General features: G+C 35.8%; 1 protein-coding gene across 3 annotated transcripts; it reads left to right on the top strand.

The window, feature by feature from the left end:
* Positions 1–288: 288 nt before the first annotated feature.
* Positions 289–10529, top strand: LOC133292328 (protein STRUBBELIG-RECEPTOR FAMILY 3-like). 3 transcript variants are annotated; one of them, XM_061490733.1, is made up of 18 exons: positions 336–411; positions 551–648; positions 854–1074; positions 1367–1496; positions 1588–1659; positions 1850–1915; positions 1994–2065; positions 2168–2239; positions 2384–2455; positions 2542–2607; positions 3145–3210; positions 4045–4445; positions 4539–4954; positions 5699–5970; positions 6275–6413; positions 6869–7005; positions 10107–10263; positions 10364–10529. In XM_061490733.1, the coding sequence occupies exons 3-18, from the start codon at positions 954–956 to the stop codon at positions 10460–10462; spliced, it is 2358 nt and encodes a 785-aa protein (XP_061346717.1). In that variant the 5' UTR covers positions 336–411; positions 551–648; positions 854–953; the 3' UTR covers positions 10463–10529. The 3 variants fall into 3 exon arrangements, with proteins under 3 accessions (XP_061346718.1, XP_061346717.1, XP_061346719.1); XM_061490734.1 differs by lacking the exon at positions 551–648 and having other exon boundaries at positions 289–411; XM_061490735.1 differs by lacking the exons at positions 336–411; positions 551–648; positions 854–1074; positions 1367–1496 and having other exon boundaries at positions 1602–1732.
* Positions 10530–13491: the final 2962 nt, after the last annotated feature.

The following is a 13491-nucleotide window of genomic DNA, read 5'->3' on the forward strand; positions in this document are numbered from 1 at the left end:
ATCACAAAAAAGAAGAAGCTATGGTTCATTATTCTTTATGCAAGAACATATGCTAGTTTGACAAATAATTGACTCGTTGTAACACAAAGACAAGACAAGGCAAGGCACAGGAACATAGTATGGACTATGGACACCATTATTAAAAACATCAAACAAAGGCAGCATCATGGCATGGCAGAGAAACCGTACGCGTTGATGAGGGAGCGTGGCAACGTTAATTTCACCTTACTAAGAGACTCCCCATAGAAGATATGTATGACTTGGCAATTTGCTCGCACACACACATTACACATACCCAGAAACATACACAGAGAGTGAGAGTGAGTGTGTTGCAGAACAGAACAGAACATCCTTCGGTGAAGCTTTTCCACACCCCTTAACCTTTTCCCTTGTTTCCAGCTTTTTCTAAAGGTTAGGGTTTTTACCATTATTTTTTAATCACACTCATTATTATAATTATAAGCCAAAAAAGCTCAGAATGCAGTGTGTCCGTTTCCCTCTCCCACTACTGATCTCATTCTGAATCTTAGCCGTTAAGTTTATTTTGCAGACTCCACAAACCTTTTTTCTTTTATCTCTTTTCCCGGTTTTGTTTTCGTCTCAAGATTTTCAGCATTACCTCCCAAACTTCTTCACTTTCTTTCTTAAGTAAGTTTCATTTCGTTTCTCAGATTTCATCTCTCGTTGCGCATGTATAATACTCAAGTGTTACTTTTTCTTATGCTTTTTTTGTGCTTGTAGAATGATGGGTTTGTCTTGGTTTTTTTCTTTTTCTTTTTTCTTTTTTTGTTGTTGTTTTTGCTTGATTGACTTAAAAGTTATGCAATTCGGTTTTGGTGGATTGAATTTTCAGGGTACTTGCTGAATTTTCAGTCGGGAAGGAGGATGGTTTGGTGATTGGGTTCAGCAGATAGGAGTAATTAAGCTGAAGATTAAGGTTGAGTTGGAGAAAAATGGGTGAGGAGAGATCTGATTCACTGTACAAGAGAGTGAAGATCCATGGACAAATTTTATTGGGATTTATGTTTATCTGCATAGTCCAGTTTTCACTTGCAGACACTAATCCCATTGATGGTAATGATTCTTTCCCTTTTTTGTCTTCCCCATTTTTCCTCTACAGTGATGCTTTGGGTTTTCAATCTACCTCCCTTGCAAAACTGAAGTGTTGAATTTGTGCTCCTGTGCCTCTTTTGTTCAGTAGTATGCTCAAATATTTCTCATTCAAATCAAAATTATATAACCTTGTGGTTCCTGCCTCTAGACCAATGTATGCAGGGCTAGTGAATTGCTACTCTCAACATATTCTTGATTATTTTCATCTATCTGCTGTTGTTATGAGAGTTCTAAATTTTTGCAATTGTATCAGTTGCTGCAATTAATAGATTATATACTGCTTTGGGCAACCCTGTTCTTCCTGGGTGGGTTTCTAGTGCGGGAGACCCCTGCGGAGAAGCATGGCAAGGCGTTCTATGTAATGGTTCACTCATACAGGAAATGTATGTTATCAAATTTTCTTGCTTCTTCATTTTGATTGATATTGCTCAAAATAAATGACTATTAGCTCTCTTATCATTTAATGTACCACAGAGTTCTGAGTGGTGCAAATTTGGGAGGAGAACTGGGGGATAGCTTGGGAGAATTTGTTTCTATCAGAAAAATGTAAATAGCACACTATCTTTCGTCTCCACTCTTGCTGGCTTGCTTTCCCTGAATGGCATGAGTAATTACATGTGTTAGTATATGTTTACATGTGTATTGCATTTCCCCAGTTTTTGAATTTCAGTGGTCATCCTTCTTAAGTGTTTCTTCTGCATCACCTTTACTATTTGCTTCATGTCTTTTGGGGCAGAATTTTGAGCAACAACCACATTGGGGGAATTATTCCATCCAGTTTGCCAGTCACCTTGCAAAACTTGTATGTGGTGCCTACTTTTGTAATTCTACCTCTTCCAACAAATTGTGCAAAACGGCATGATGGTTTGTGCTTTTGCAGTTTTCTTTCTGATAATCAAATCTCTGGAAGTATTCCAACCTCTTTATCCACATTGACCGAACTGACTGCCATGTAAGTTTCTTGCTTTATCTATTTTTATATTAAATTCTATGATAGCTGATGTTAACTGTTATTGCAAGTTTATCTAAATGAGATTGAATTATATCCTTTCAGGTCTCTTAATGACAATCTTTTAACTGGAGAAATACCAGATGCTTTTCAGTCTCTTGTGCTATTGACCAATCTGTAGGCCCTCATTTCAATCTGTTCCTTCAACTATATACACACACGTACGCCTGCGCGCGCACACACACACTTAAAGTTGAATGAAGATTCTTTGCGCTCCATTTTACATAAAACTTATTTGACGAGCCAATATTTGCTGTGCAGAGATTTATCAAATAATAATTTAAGTGGGGAATTGCCTCCGTCTCTGGGGAATTTGTCAGCACTGACCTCCTTGTGAGTATTTTGTATTAGTAAGATGAATTTTATGAACTTATTTCTTTGGTCTCTTTCAATCAATCTGATTTTTTCCTTGTTGGCAGAGATTTACAGAACAATAAACTGTCTGGGACCCTTGATGTTTTAGAAGGCCTTCTACTGCAAAATTTGTAGTTCTCTTATCTTAACCTTGTTTCATATAAATTTTGATTGATATTAGTTAGGTTAAAATAAACAATTATAGTCCCTGTAATTTCATTTGATTAAATTTAATCGATATAGTTTTACCTATTTAGATTTTGGTCAGATCAATATTTTAATAGTTAAAAATTATAAAGACCTACTTTTCATAAAAAATAAAGATCAATATTTTAATGATTAAAAACTATAAGGATTAAAATCTAAACGAGTAGAAAACATTGAAATAGATACTTTAATGACAGGAATTAAAATTTTAAATGAATGAAATTATAAAGATCAATGTGGCAACATCCATAAAAAATAATCATGAGGACCAAAATTTAAATTGAGCGAAACTGTTGGGACTAATTATTTAATTTTAACTTATAAGTTTAGAGAATTGTTTTTGATATGGGTTGTAAAACTTATGGAAAAATGGAATGATAGGATTTAATGTCATCTTTTTAGTTTTTCAGCTAAGTTCCTTCTCTTTTTAAATTCGTGCTTATTCTACCCTATTTGAGCAGGAATATCGAGAACAACCAGTTTTCTGGACCAATACCTCAAAAGATGTTAAGCATCCCTTTCTTCAGGTGAAAACCTTAAAACATAAAGTATTTGCTTCTTTTTGCTTAAATGAAATAATTTGCTAGTTAGAAATGTGAAGATGGACATGGAACTCGTTTTTGACTACATTTTTGTGAAGATATCTGCAATCCTGTTAATTCCGAAGGTTTGCAGTTTCACCATTAAGCAAAAAGCGGGAATTGATGATAGAAAAATAAAAATAGTTTGGCAGGGCTTTCTGCATAGTTCCATATAGCACTGCATTTCTGGAAAACAACCAATCATATGCTACCTCCATTTATACAATCAGGCAATAGAAACCACACATGTAATGTAAACTAATATAGGTCTCAAGTTTCCAGGGTTAGAGGCATATAATTTCAGATGTGTAATAGTCAGTGTGCAATTGATGAGTTATATGTGTTTTTCTTCCTCTCTTTTTTTGCACTCAAACTTTCCAAATAATTTGTGATGCAGGATTTTTGTGTGATCAAAATATGGTGTATAAATCGAAATATATGTGTCTCTGTTAAATGTGCAAGTGTTTGGCCTTTGTAATTTAAATTGGATTGGGTTTGAAGAAGGATTATAATACTTGTCAAAATAAGGATCATGATAAATTGTAAACTTCACTGAAGAAAGTGGCCACTATACTATTGATGTATTTCCAGGACTCGAAGGGGAGTTTTATTATTAGTATTATTGTTATTGCAGCTATCTTGTATCTATATTAGAAAAATAAAGTGTTTATTCCTTAATCAATGTTTCCTCTATTTTCTGTTCCTTTGCTGATTTCTGTCACATCAGAAATTTGAGTGATATATATGCTTCAATAACTCATGGTGATTTTTATGATGCAGAAAAAGTGGAAACCCTTTTGATATTATTGGCAATGCTACTGTAGCTCCAGCTCATCCACCTCGCTCTCCAGTGACAGCTCCCCCATCAGGAATTATAGTTTCTGGGTCGCCATCTTCTGGACGCATACCTACTAAACAGGCTGCTGGACCAACTGCAGTAAAGCAATCAAATTCTGGGAAATCGAAGAATAACACCAAAAGGGTGGTTTGGATATCTATTGCTGGTGTATTGTTGCTTATTATTTTGTTACTGGGACTAGTTCTCTTTATTCCAAAATGTAGCAGAAGGGAACGGGTTGACAGAATTCCCATGCAACATCAAAATGGTGCATATGGAGGTGAAAGACCTAATCCCAGGGATTACGGGGCTTTAGTCCAACCACCGAGTCAAACTGAGAAAGGCAAATATATATATATTTTCTAACATTTAATTTGTCCTTGCAAGGATTTCACCTATATAACCATTTCACATTCTCATTTTTTTTCAAAAGCAGTACCAAAAGTAGCTGTGGTGAGATCAAAAGAGGATCATCAAGCAGAGACAAGGAAAGTGAGGGCTATTCCAAAGCCACAAGATGAGCAAGAGAAGGATATGCAAAGAATGGGAACAATACCAAATCAGTTAGATCATGCAATAGATATGAATGCACTAGGTGTATATTCAATGCCACCTCCACCTCCACCTCCACCTCCTCCACCACTTCCTGCTGAGACGGTGATTGTTGAGCCAAGCACATTCCGCAGAGGGGCTGACATCAATCCTTCCAAAAAAAGTCCAGTGCTTCCCACTTTTGCTAAATCTTTCACCGTTGCATTCCTTCAACAGTATACAAATAGCTTTTCTCAAGACAATCTTATAGGATTAGGCATGCTGGGGAGTGTATATAGGGCAGAGCTTCCAGATGGGAAGGTAGGATTGTTGGTTATCAGTTGCATTGATTTATATAGAATGTAATGATGAAACAGAGTACACACACTAGCTTTTTGTTTGTTTGCCCTGTCTAATCCATTGTTATGATTTGTTTTCCTAAACTTTAATCACCTTTAGGTAGCTAGTAATATTACATTAATGTGATTTCTTTTTGTGTAGTCTCTCAAATGTTCTTTTATCTTGATGGATAGATGACAGTCATTTTTGTCTGTGAGGTGAAACATGGCAAAGAAGCATGACTTTATTTATCCATTTGAGTTGTGGTTTGTTCTCCGATGGGTTGTGCTAGCATGATAACATGTGTATTTCACATTTGTTGAACTTAATTTTTCTTTTACAAGTCTTCCTCACCCTTAGATGCAGTGTATAAAATATAAATAAATGACTCCACCCTTCTTTGAGCCAACTCAACTATAGAGGATCCTTCTAGATGTATGAATCTTGAAGAACTTCAAAAACGTTTTAAGGAAAATTGTTTATTCATGATTCGGGTTAGCTACGTGTCTTTCCCTGCCCTTTTCTGTTTTCAATATTTTTGCCAAGACATTTCCTGAATGACATGTTAATTGGCTAAAGGATATTTGTCCATCACATGTTTTGAATAACTTCTTGTTTCAAATTTCTCTATTTTTCTCTTTCCCTTGCTCAAACAGTCTTGTAAATTATATATATGCCCTGATTGGATTCGAATCTTGACACATACTCTTTCTGTATGAATGTTAGAAACTTGCTGTCAAGAAACTAGACAAGAGAGTCTCAGATCAGCAAAAGGATGATGAATTTCTTGAATTGGTGAACAGTATTGACGGAATCCGGCATGCAAATATTGTTGAGCTTGTTGGATACTGTTTAGAGCACGGTCAAAGGCTTCTGATCTACGAGTACTGCAGTAATGGGTCACTGAAGGATGCCCTCCATTCAAATGATGAATTCAAAACAAGACTGTCATGGAATGCTCGCATTAGGATGGCACTTGGGGCAGCTAGAGCCTTAGAGTAAGTCAAGTAACTATTGACATTAAGACAAAATATTTGCCCCCAGTTGTTGATTTGTAGCTTATCGTTGATCAATGTTTTCATTTTCAAATTTAGGTTGTCCTGCCTGAATTTTTAAGTATCCCTCAGTGGGTTAATTTAATGCTGGAAGTTTTTGCTAAAAACATGGGATTAATAAACTTGCTATTGTATATATACTAGAACTTTCTAAAGTTTAAGTTGCTAAAATATAATAGCTACCCATAATGCTTCTTGATGTGGAACTTTCTGAATCTAATACTTGATGTTGTCCCCCTCTATCAAGGTACTTGCATGAGCAATGTCAGCCACCTGTTGTACACAGAAATTTCAAGTCCGCTAACATTCTCCTTGATGATGATCTATCCGTGCGTGTATCTGAATGTGGTTTGGCTCCATTGATAACCAAAGGTTCTGTAAGTCAGGTAAGAGATTATTAGATATTATTAAAAAATGTTTCCCCATTAAGAAGGAAATGGTAAGATAAGTTCTGTGACAAAAAACATAAATTTCTTGTGGACTAACCTCCCTAATAGCCAATTTTGATTGTGGTAATTTCCCATTACGTATAACTCAATTATGTATTTTTTAAAGCATCATTGTGAAGCAATCACTCCGCACTGGAATGATTAGCATAGGCATGCGAATATTAATATTTTCACTCAAAAAGTGAATCCTCCTAATGTACTCTTCTCCAATTAAATACACAATTTTTCAAGATAAATTTTGTGTAAAATATAAAAGCGGTATTTGGTTGTTCCATCTAAAGTAGTTGGTGCAACTATAGTACTTCAATGGTCAGTAGCATTCCATAAAATACTTGTCAGTGTAATTTTCATTATAAACAGTCTGATTACATTCCCTGCATTTTCATTTTCAGCTCTCAGGACAACTACTAACAGCTTATGGCTATGGGGCTCCAGAATTTGAGTCAGGAATTTACACTTACCAGAGTGATGTGTACAGCTTTGGAGTTGTTATGTTAGAACTTTTGACAGGCCGTCAGTCCTATGACAGGTGAGAACCTGTTGATCTTTTATGAGAAAAACAAACATCAGAAACAATATTGTGCAACAACTTATTTTTTTATTCTGACTAATGAACTTGTTTTAAATACAAAACTGAGCTCATGCAGTTGCTACTAACTAGCTGATTTTGTTGGTCCACAAAATCAGCAACAAACTAACAAAGCAATAACAGTAAAATGCAGTAAGCAAACTCCTAAACAAACTCCTAAACAAAAGACTAATCAATTTAAAAAACAACTAATTAACTCCTAAAAAATAGGACATCAACAGCAGCCTTGAAACACCAACATTCTCCTCCTGGATCAAGTGCTGCACACTCCTAGCTTCTCCCTGAGAAATTCAAATCGACTAACATTAAATGACTTGGTGAATATATCTGCAATTTGGTTTTCTGAACTGTAGTACATTAGCTTCACTTCTCCAGCCTTCTGCACTTCTCTCAAAAAATAATACTTGATCTTAAAATGCTTTGTTCTTCCATGAAATACTGGATTCTGTGAAATAGCTAGAGCAGCTTGATTATCCACAAATACTTCTATGCCTTCTTTTTGCTCCAAATGCAGGTCATCCATCAGCTTCTTCAACCATAATGCTTGGTTTACAGCTGCAGTAGCTGCAATGAACTCAGCTTCTGCAGTTGATTGGGCCACTATTTCCTGCTTCTTTGAACACCAAGAAAAACAAGCTGACCCAAATGTAAAACAATAACCCGAAGTACTTTTCATATCATCCACTGATCCAGCCCAGTCACTGTCAGAATACCCTTGCAACTTAAACTTCTGAATTCTGCAGAACTTGATTCCATATGAAAGAGTACCTTTCAAGTACCTTAACACCCTTTTTGCAGCTACCATATGCAGTTCACTTGGACAATTAAGAAACCTAGACAAGACACTTACGGTAAACATAATGTCTGGCCTAGTTGCAGTGAGATACATAAGACAGCCAATTAAACTCCTATAAACTCTTTCATCTGCAGATTCCGATTCATCTTTCTTTTGAAACTTTTCCTTTTGACCCATTGGAGTACTTACACTGTTGCACTCCTCCATGTTGAAGATAAGAAAATACCTGCTGCCATTTAGTGAAGGAGTCACGTGAGGACCACAAAGATCTGTATGAATTAGTTGTAGCTTCTTTGTAGCTCTCCAGGTGGATTCTTTGAAAGGAAGTCTTGTCTGTTGCCCAAAAAACAAGCTTTGCACCTTGTGATCTGCTCCTCCAGGATTGGTAACCCAGTTGCCATTTCATTCTTCTGCATGAATAGTAAGCCTTTGTAATGAAAATGCCCCAACCTTTTGTGCCATATTTCTGAATCACTAGCCTGACACTTGAATGCCGCTTGCTCCTTCTCAAGGGGATTTAGAGAAAAACTCTTCTGTTGCATCTTTATTCTGAACAGCTCCTGACCATTTGAGTCAAAGATCAAACACTTCCCTTCTTCAAATATCACTTTAAATCCCTTTTCTACCAACTGGCCCACACTCAGCAAATTCTGATCAATATCAGGCACGTACATCACACCAGAAACCAGCTTAGTTCCAGCATAGCTCTCTATTGCTACAGTCCCTTTACCTTTCACTTCTAGATACTCTCCATTTCCAATTCTCACTCTTGACTGCAATGACTTGTCAAGGTCTCTAAATAGCTTTTCATCACTTGTCATGTGATTTGTGCAACCACTATCAACAAGCCAACTATCACATGGAGCACTAGAGGAGAAACAAGAGGCAGCAAATAATTGATCTGCCTCATGCTGGTCTGCAACATGTGCCTCACCTTGCTGCTGATCTCCTTTTTCTTTGCAGAACCTTTCAATGTGTCTAAGCCTATGACACTTTCTGCACTTCACATCTGGCCTCTTCCAACATCTGAAGTGTGGGTGATTCTGCTTTCCACAATGCTTACATGAGGAATGCCCGCCCCAATTGTTCTTAGAGTTGATTGCATTGTTCTCTCCTGCAGCAGCTTCTGAACCACTACTGTCATCTCCTTTCTTCCATCTTACATTATGCTGTTCTTTAGCCTGCAAAGCTCCTTCTGTACTTCCTTCAAGCCTCATTAACCTTCTCTGCTCTTGTGCTTGCAGAGCACTTAGCAATTCTGCCAACTTGATTTGAGACAAATCCTTGGTATTCTCCAAAGATGCAATGGTTGCTTCAAACCTTTCGGGCAAGGAGACAAGAACCTTTTGCACTAGCCTATTATCAGAGAGGTCAGTGCCTAGAGCTCTTGCTTGATTTGCAATATTTACCAACTTATCAGAATACTCCTTAATTGTTTCAGACTCCTTCATCTGCAATCTCTCAAATTGTGTGATTAGATTCAGCCCCTTCATGCTTCTAATCCTCTCATCTCCTTTATACTCATCTTTGAGGAAGTCCCAAATAGCTTGAGCTGATTCACAAGCCATAATTCTGCTGAAAATGGCAGGTGAGACAGCAGCATATAAACAAAACTTTGCCTTTGCTTTTCTTGTTATCCTCTCCTTATGAAACTTGATCTGATTGATGGTTGGATTATCAGGAAGGGGAGCAACTTCATAATCTTGTTCTACAGCTTCCCAAAAATCGCAACCCTCTAGATAGGCTTGCATTCTCACTGCCCATGCTTGATAATTTTCTCCATCGAATATTGGTGGAGCCATTGCTGAAAAACCACTCGATCCTCCCTCCATTAATTTCTCAAGTCACTCACAGCCCCTTAAGATCAAGAAGGCTTTGATACCAATGTTGATCTTTTATGAGAAAAACAAACATCAGAAACAATATTGTGCAACAGCTTATTTTTTTATTCTGACTAATGAACTTGTTTTAAATACAAAACTGAGCTCATGCAGTTGCTACTAACTAGCTGATTTTGTTGGTCCACAAAATCAGCAACAAACTAACAAAGCAATAACAGTAAAATGCAGTAAACAAACTCCTAAACAAAAGACTAATCAATTTAAAAAACAACTAATTAACTCCTAAAAAATAGGACATCAACAACAGCCTTGAAACACCAACAGAACCCTTAACCAAAGTACTTTAGCATATAATTCCAGCGTAATCATGGAGTTAATTCATGTATTCTGAACATCTTGGACAGGACGCGCCCTCGAGGGGAGCAGTTTCTGGTGAGATGGGCAATTCATCAACTTCATGACATTGATGCATTATCAAGGATGGTTGATCCTTCTCTAAAGGGACATTACCCTGCCAAATCATTGTCAAATTTTGCAGATATTATTTCTAGATGTATTCAGGTAAGATTTTTATTATCTGAACTTAAATTTCAGTATTGATAAGGTTATTAATCTCTTTGCCATGGAATTGATTTTTTTGTCATTGATGTATCTAATGCAGTCGGAGCCAGAATTTAGGCCAGCAATGTCAGAGGTTGTCTTGTACTTATTAAATATGATAAGGAAGGAATCTCAGCAAAATGAATCAAATGAAAATTGAAAAGATGGTAGTGATATTTGAACATGAAAATGGACGTGCAAAGATTTTCCTGCTGATTTCTGAATCTCAATTAGTTTGAGATATATATATATATATATATATCATCCAAGGAGGGTTCAATTACATGCCTCCATGCTTTATTTCTTCCCATGAAGTGCTAACCCATCCAACCTTGAAATGCAAAATTCTGCCAGCAGCTTTGTCCAATCAACTTCAGAGAATTGTAGCCACCAACAGTCCTCGTACTCATGTAGCTAGCTAGTTATATTTATAATTTTATATATATGTGATCTTTTTCATGGTTCGCTAAACCATGCCATGTTTTGTTCATGTTGTTAGTGTCCTGGTAATTAACCCATTTGTTTGATGATTGCTTCTTCCATGTTGTTGATAATGAAATGTAATTCCGTTGTGCATCCTAGTGATTTTATGTTCATCCTTGATAATGAAATTTTGATAATCCTTGTACCTATTCACTTGCAAGCATTTTAATTTGATATTGATGTTATTTGTGAAATGGAAAACGCCTTTTGTCATTTTATTGTCTAAGAGGATGAACGGTTATTTGTGTTGGGGGTTGATTGGGTCTCAATTCTATGGTTCAAATTAACGTATATTTGATTGCACGTTTATAGTAGGTATAAGGTATTGGGTATTGACATTAATCTACATTTAAGATCCGTTTGGATGGGTTTTTTTTTTCAAAAGCTGTTTTTTTTCAAGAAAAAATGCAATTCTCATTTTTAGTTCGTTTGGATGTTTGTTTTTAAAAAAAGCATAAGTCACAAAAAAAGTCAAAAATTTACTTTTTTCAAAAGCTAAAAATCTTAACTTCTAAGAAAAGCAAAAGTCAAAAGTCAAATATTTTTTTCAAAAATTAAATATTTTTATAAAAATATAAATAATTTTAATTTTTATAAAAAGTACTTCTAAAATAAAGAATAGATAAAAATTATTATTTTGAAAAGTTCAAACAAACGGGCTCTTAGACAAAGAATCTCTGCTACGTCATGCAAATTCCCGTGAATACCGAAAAGAATTGTCTTTTAAAACTAGTTGCATTTTATAAATTACTCATAAAATTTAATGAATTTTTTTTAATATATTGAGTATTCATCATGAAAATCATGATTTTTATGCAAATTGTTTTTGGCAACATTCACTTTTATTGAATTCATATACTTTTTCAATCAGTTCTTGCTTTTTAAGATATTTAACTTAATCCTTAAAATCAAGAGAGAAAAACCTAATCATTAAGTGGTTTGAATTAAGCTCAATGTTAGTTGATAAGTCTCTTTAATGAGACTTAGAACATATGGTTTAGAGTGTAATTGGTGAGAAATGAATGACTTTTGTGATTAAAATACCCCAAAAATTCATGTTGAGCTGAAATTTAATGGGCTTAAGTGCTAATGGGCTTAAACTTGTTATTTTATAGGCCCATTTTATTAACATTCATCAGGAAATGAAGCAAGAAGAAAAGAAAAGGAAAAGCAAGAAGAAAAGATATGGGCTGGACCTGTTGTCAATCAAAAAGCCCAGATGAAGGAAAATTAAAGAAAGAAAGAGATAGGGATAGAAAGAAAGAGACAGAGTCAGAAACGAGAAGAAAAGGGCTGCTAGAAAACCCTAGCACACGACCGACCATCATTCGACCACAAATCCACACCACCCATCCAAAGTTCCTGACCACAAATCGATTTGCAAAGCCAAACCGTTCTCTATATTTGGTTTATTTGTCAAGATTAACCCTCAACCACGGTTCATTGAGAGATTAACCAAACCCTAGTCACCCTTTCCTTATACAGAAAACGTCAAAACAACAACCCCTTGCTGAGTGGATGAGCTGGATACTTTTTGAGAGTGGAGGCTGGAGCGATTTGTGGGCGCAAGTCTACGTACGGGTTAAATGAGCAAAAATTCCATTCGGATTGTCTGAGGAAGGAGCTGCTGGGGACCACCTACCTGCAACGCGCGAGAAGCGCGTAACCCCTGCTGAGCTGGAGAAGAAAATCGTGCAAAGAAGGAAATGAGCCCTATAAAAAGGGACTGAGGAGTGAGTCATGCGTTGCTCTCCTGGTTCTGATTTATCGTTTTTTAGTTTTTGCTTTCTGAACAATTTTTATTTTATTTTTCTTTTAAGTTCTGTTTTGTAATGAGATTCTGGTTCATTTGATGAACTTGATGCATGTCTTTACAGCACTGAGATTGCCGGTTGTTAGGCCAGTGCTGTAACTTAGTTTTTAGAATTTTTATTTTGTGATTTCGGTAGTTCTCTGTTACTGTTTGTAAGCTTCATCCATATGGATAGTGGCTAACTTTTTAGAGGTTGGGTTTAGGTGATACCCAAACCTTAGTGCTTGTTAAATGTTTGATTTTCTGGTTTTAATTTTTATATCTCAGTTGTTTAATGCTTTTTCTAATGTTTAAAATTATCTGCATTTTGGCCGAATGTCAGAGGTTTGGTTAGGATTTAGTTGTTGAGAAACAACTAACTCTGGATTCTGCATTAGACACATGGACTTAGATGAGAAATCATCTAAGGGATCTCATTTCAGAAATGAATGAGTCCTCATGTAATATTGGACCTGAGTCTCAAGAGTCCTAATCCCACTTGGCATAGAGATATGGAAGTGGGCAACTATGGGATAAAATAATTTTTAAGAGATTAAAATTAACAATATAGTTCTGTTAACTGAGAATCTTAGGATGAGTTTTTTTGTTAATCAAATTATTTTTCAAGCACTGTGGGGAAGGAGAGCCAGAACTCAACCCACCTTTTTAAACTTCTTTATCAACTCAGATTTCTAATTTCCTTTGTTATTTCATATTTCAATCTCTGTTCTGTGTCCAAAATCTTTGTCACATCTGTCATTAAAATTGCTTCATTCTTACTCCTTATTTTATAACTTAGGAAAGTAATTCAGAAAATTTTAAAAGAAAAGTGAACATTAGTGTTTTAGGTCCATTCTAGATTATTTTTTTTACTTTACAATTTTATTTCTTTTATTCTCAAATAGTAACTCAGT

This window comes from Gastrolobium bilobum, unplaced genomic scaffold (genome assembly GCF_033153095.1).
Source record: "Gastrolobium bilobum isolate Gb01-03AN ecotype WA unplaced genomic scaffold, APGP_CSIRO_Gbil_v1 utg2134, whole genome shotgun sequence".
Classification (NCBI taxonomy): Eukaryota; Viridiplantae; Streptophyta; class Magnoliopsida; order Fabales; family Fabaceae; genus Gastrolobium; species Gastrolobium bilobum.

Bases quoted from the DNA above. Each gene is read 5' to 3' on its own strand.
- LOC133292328 (XM_061490734.1), top strand. From the start codon at position 954: ATGGGTGAGGAGAGATCTGATTCACTGTACAAGAGAGTGAAGATCCAT. The intron at 1,075-1,366 runs GTAATGATTCTT...CAATTGTATCAG, and splicing joins AGACACTAATCCCATTGATG to TTGCTGCAATTAATAGATTA. The intron at 2,240-2,383 runs GTAGGCCCTCAT...TTTGCTGTGCAG, and splicing joins CTTGTGCTATTGACCAATCT to AGATTTATCAAATAATAATT.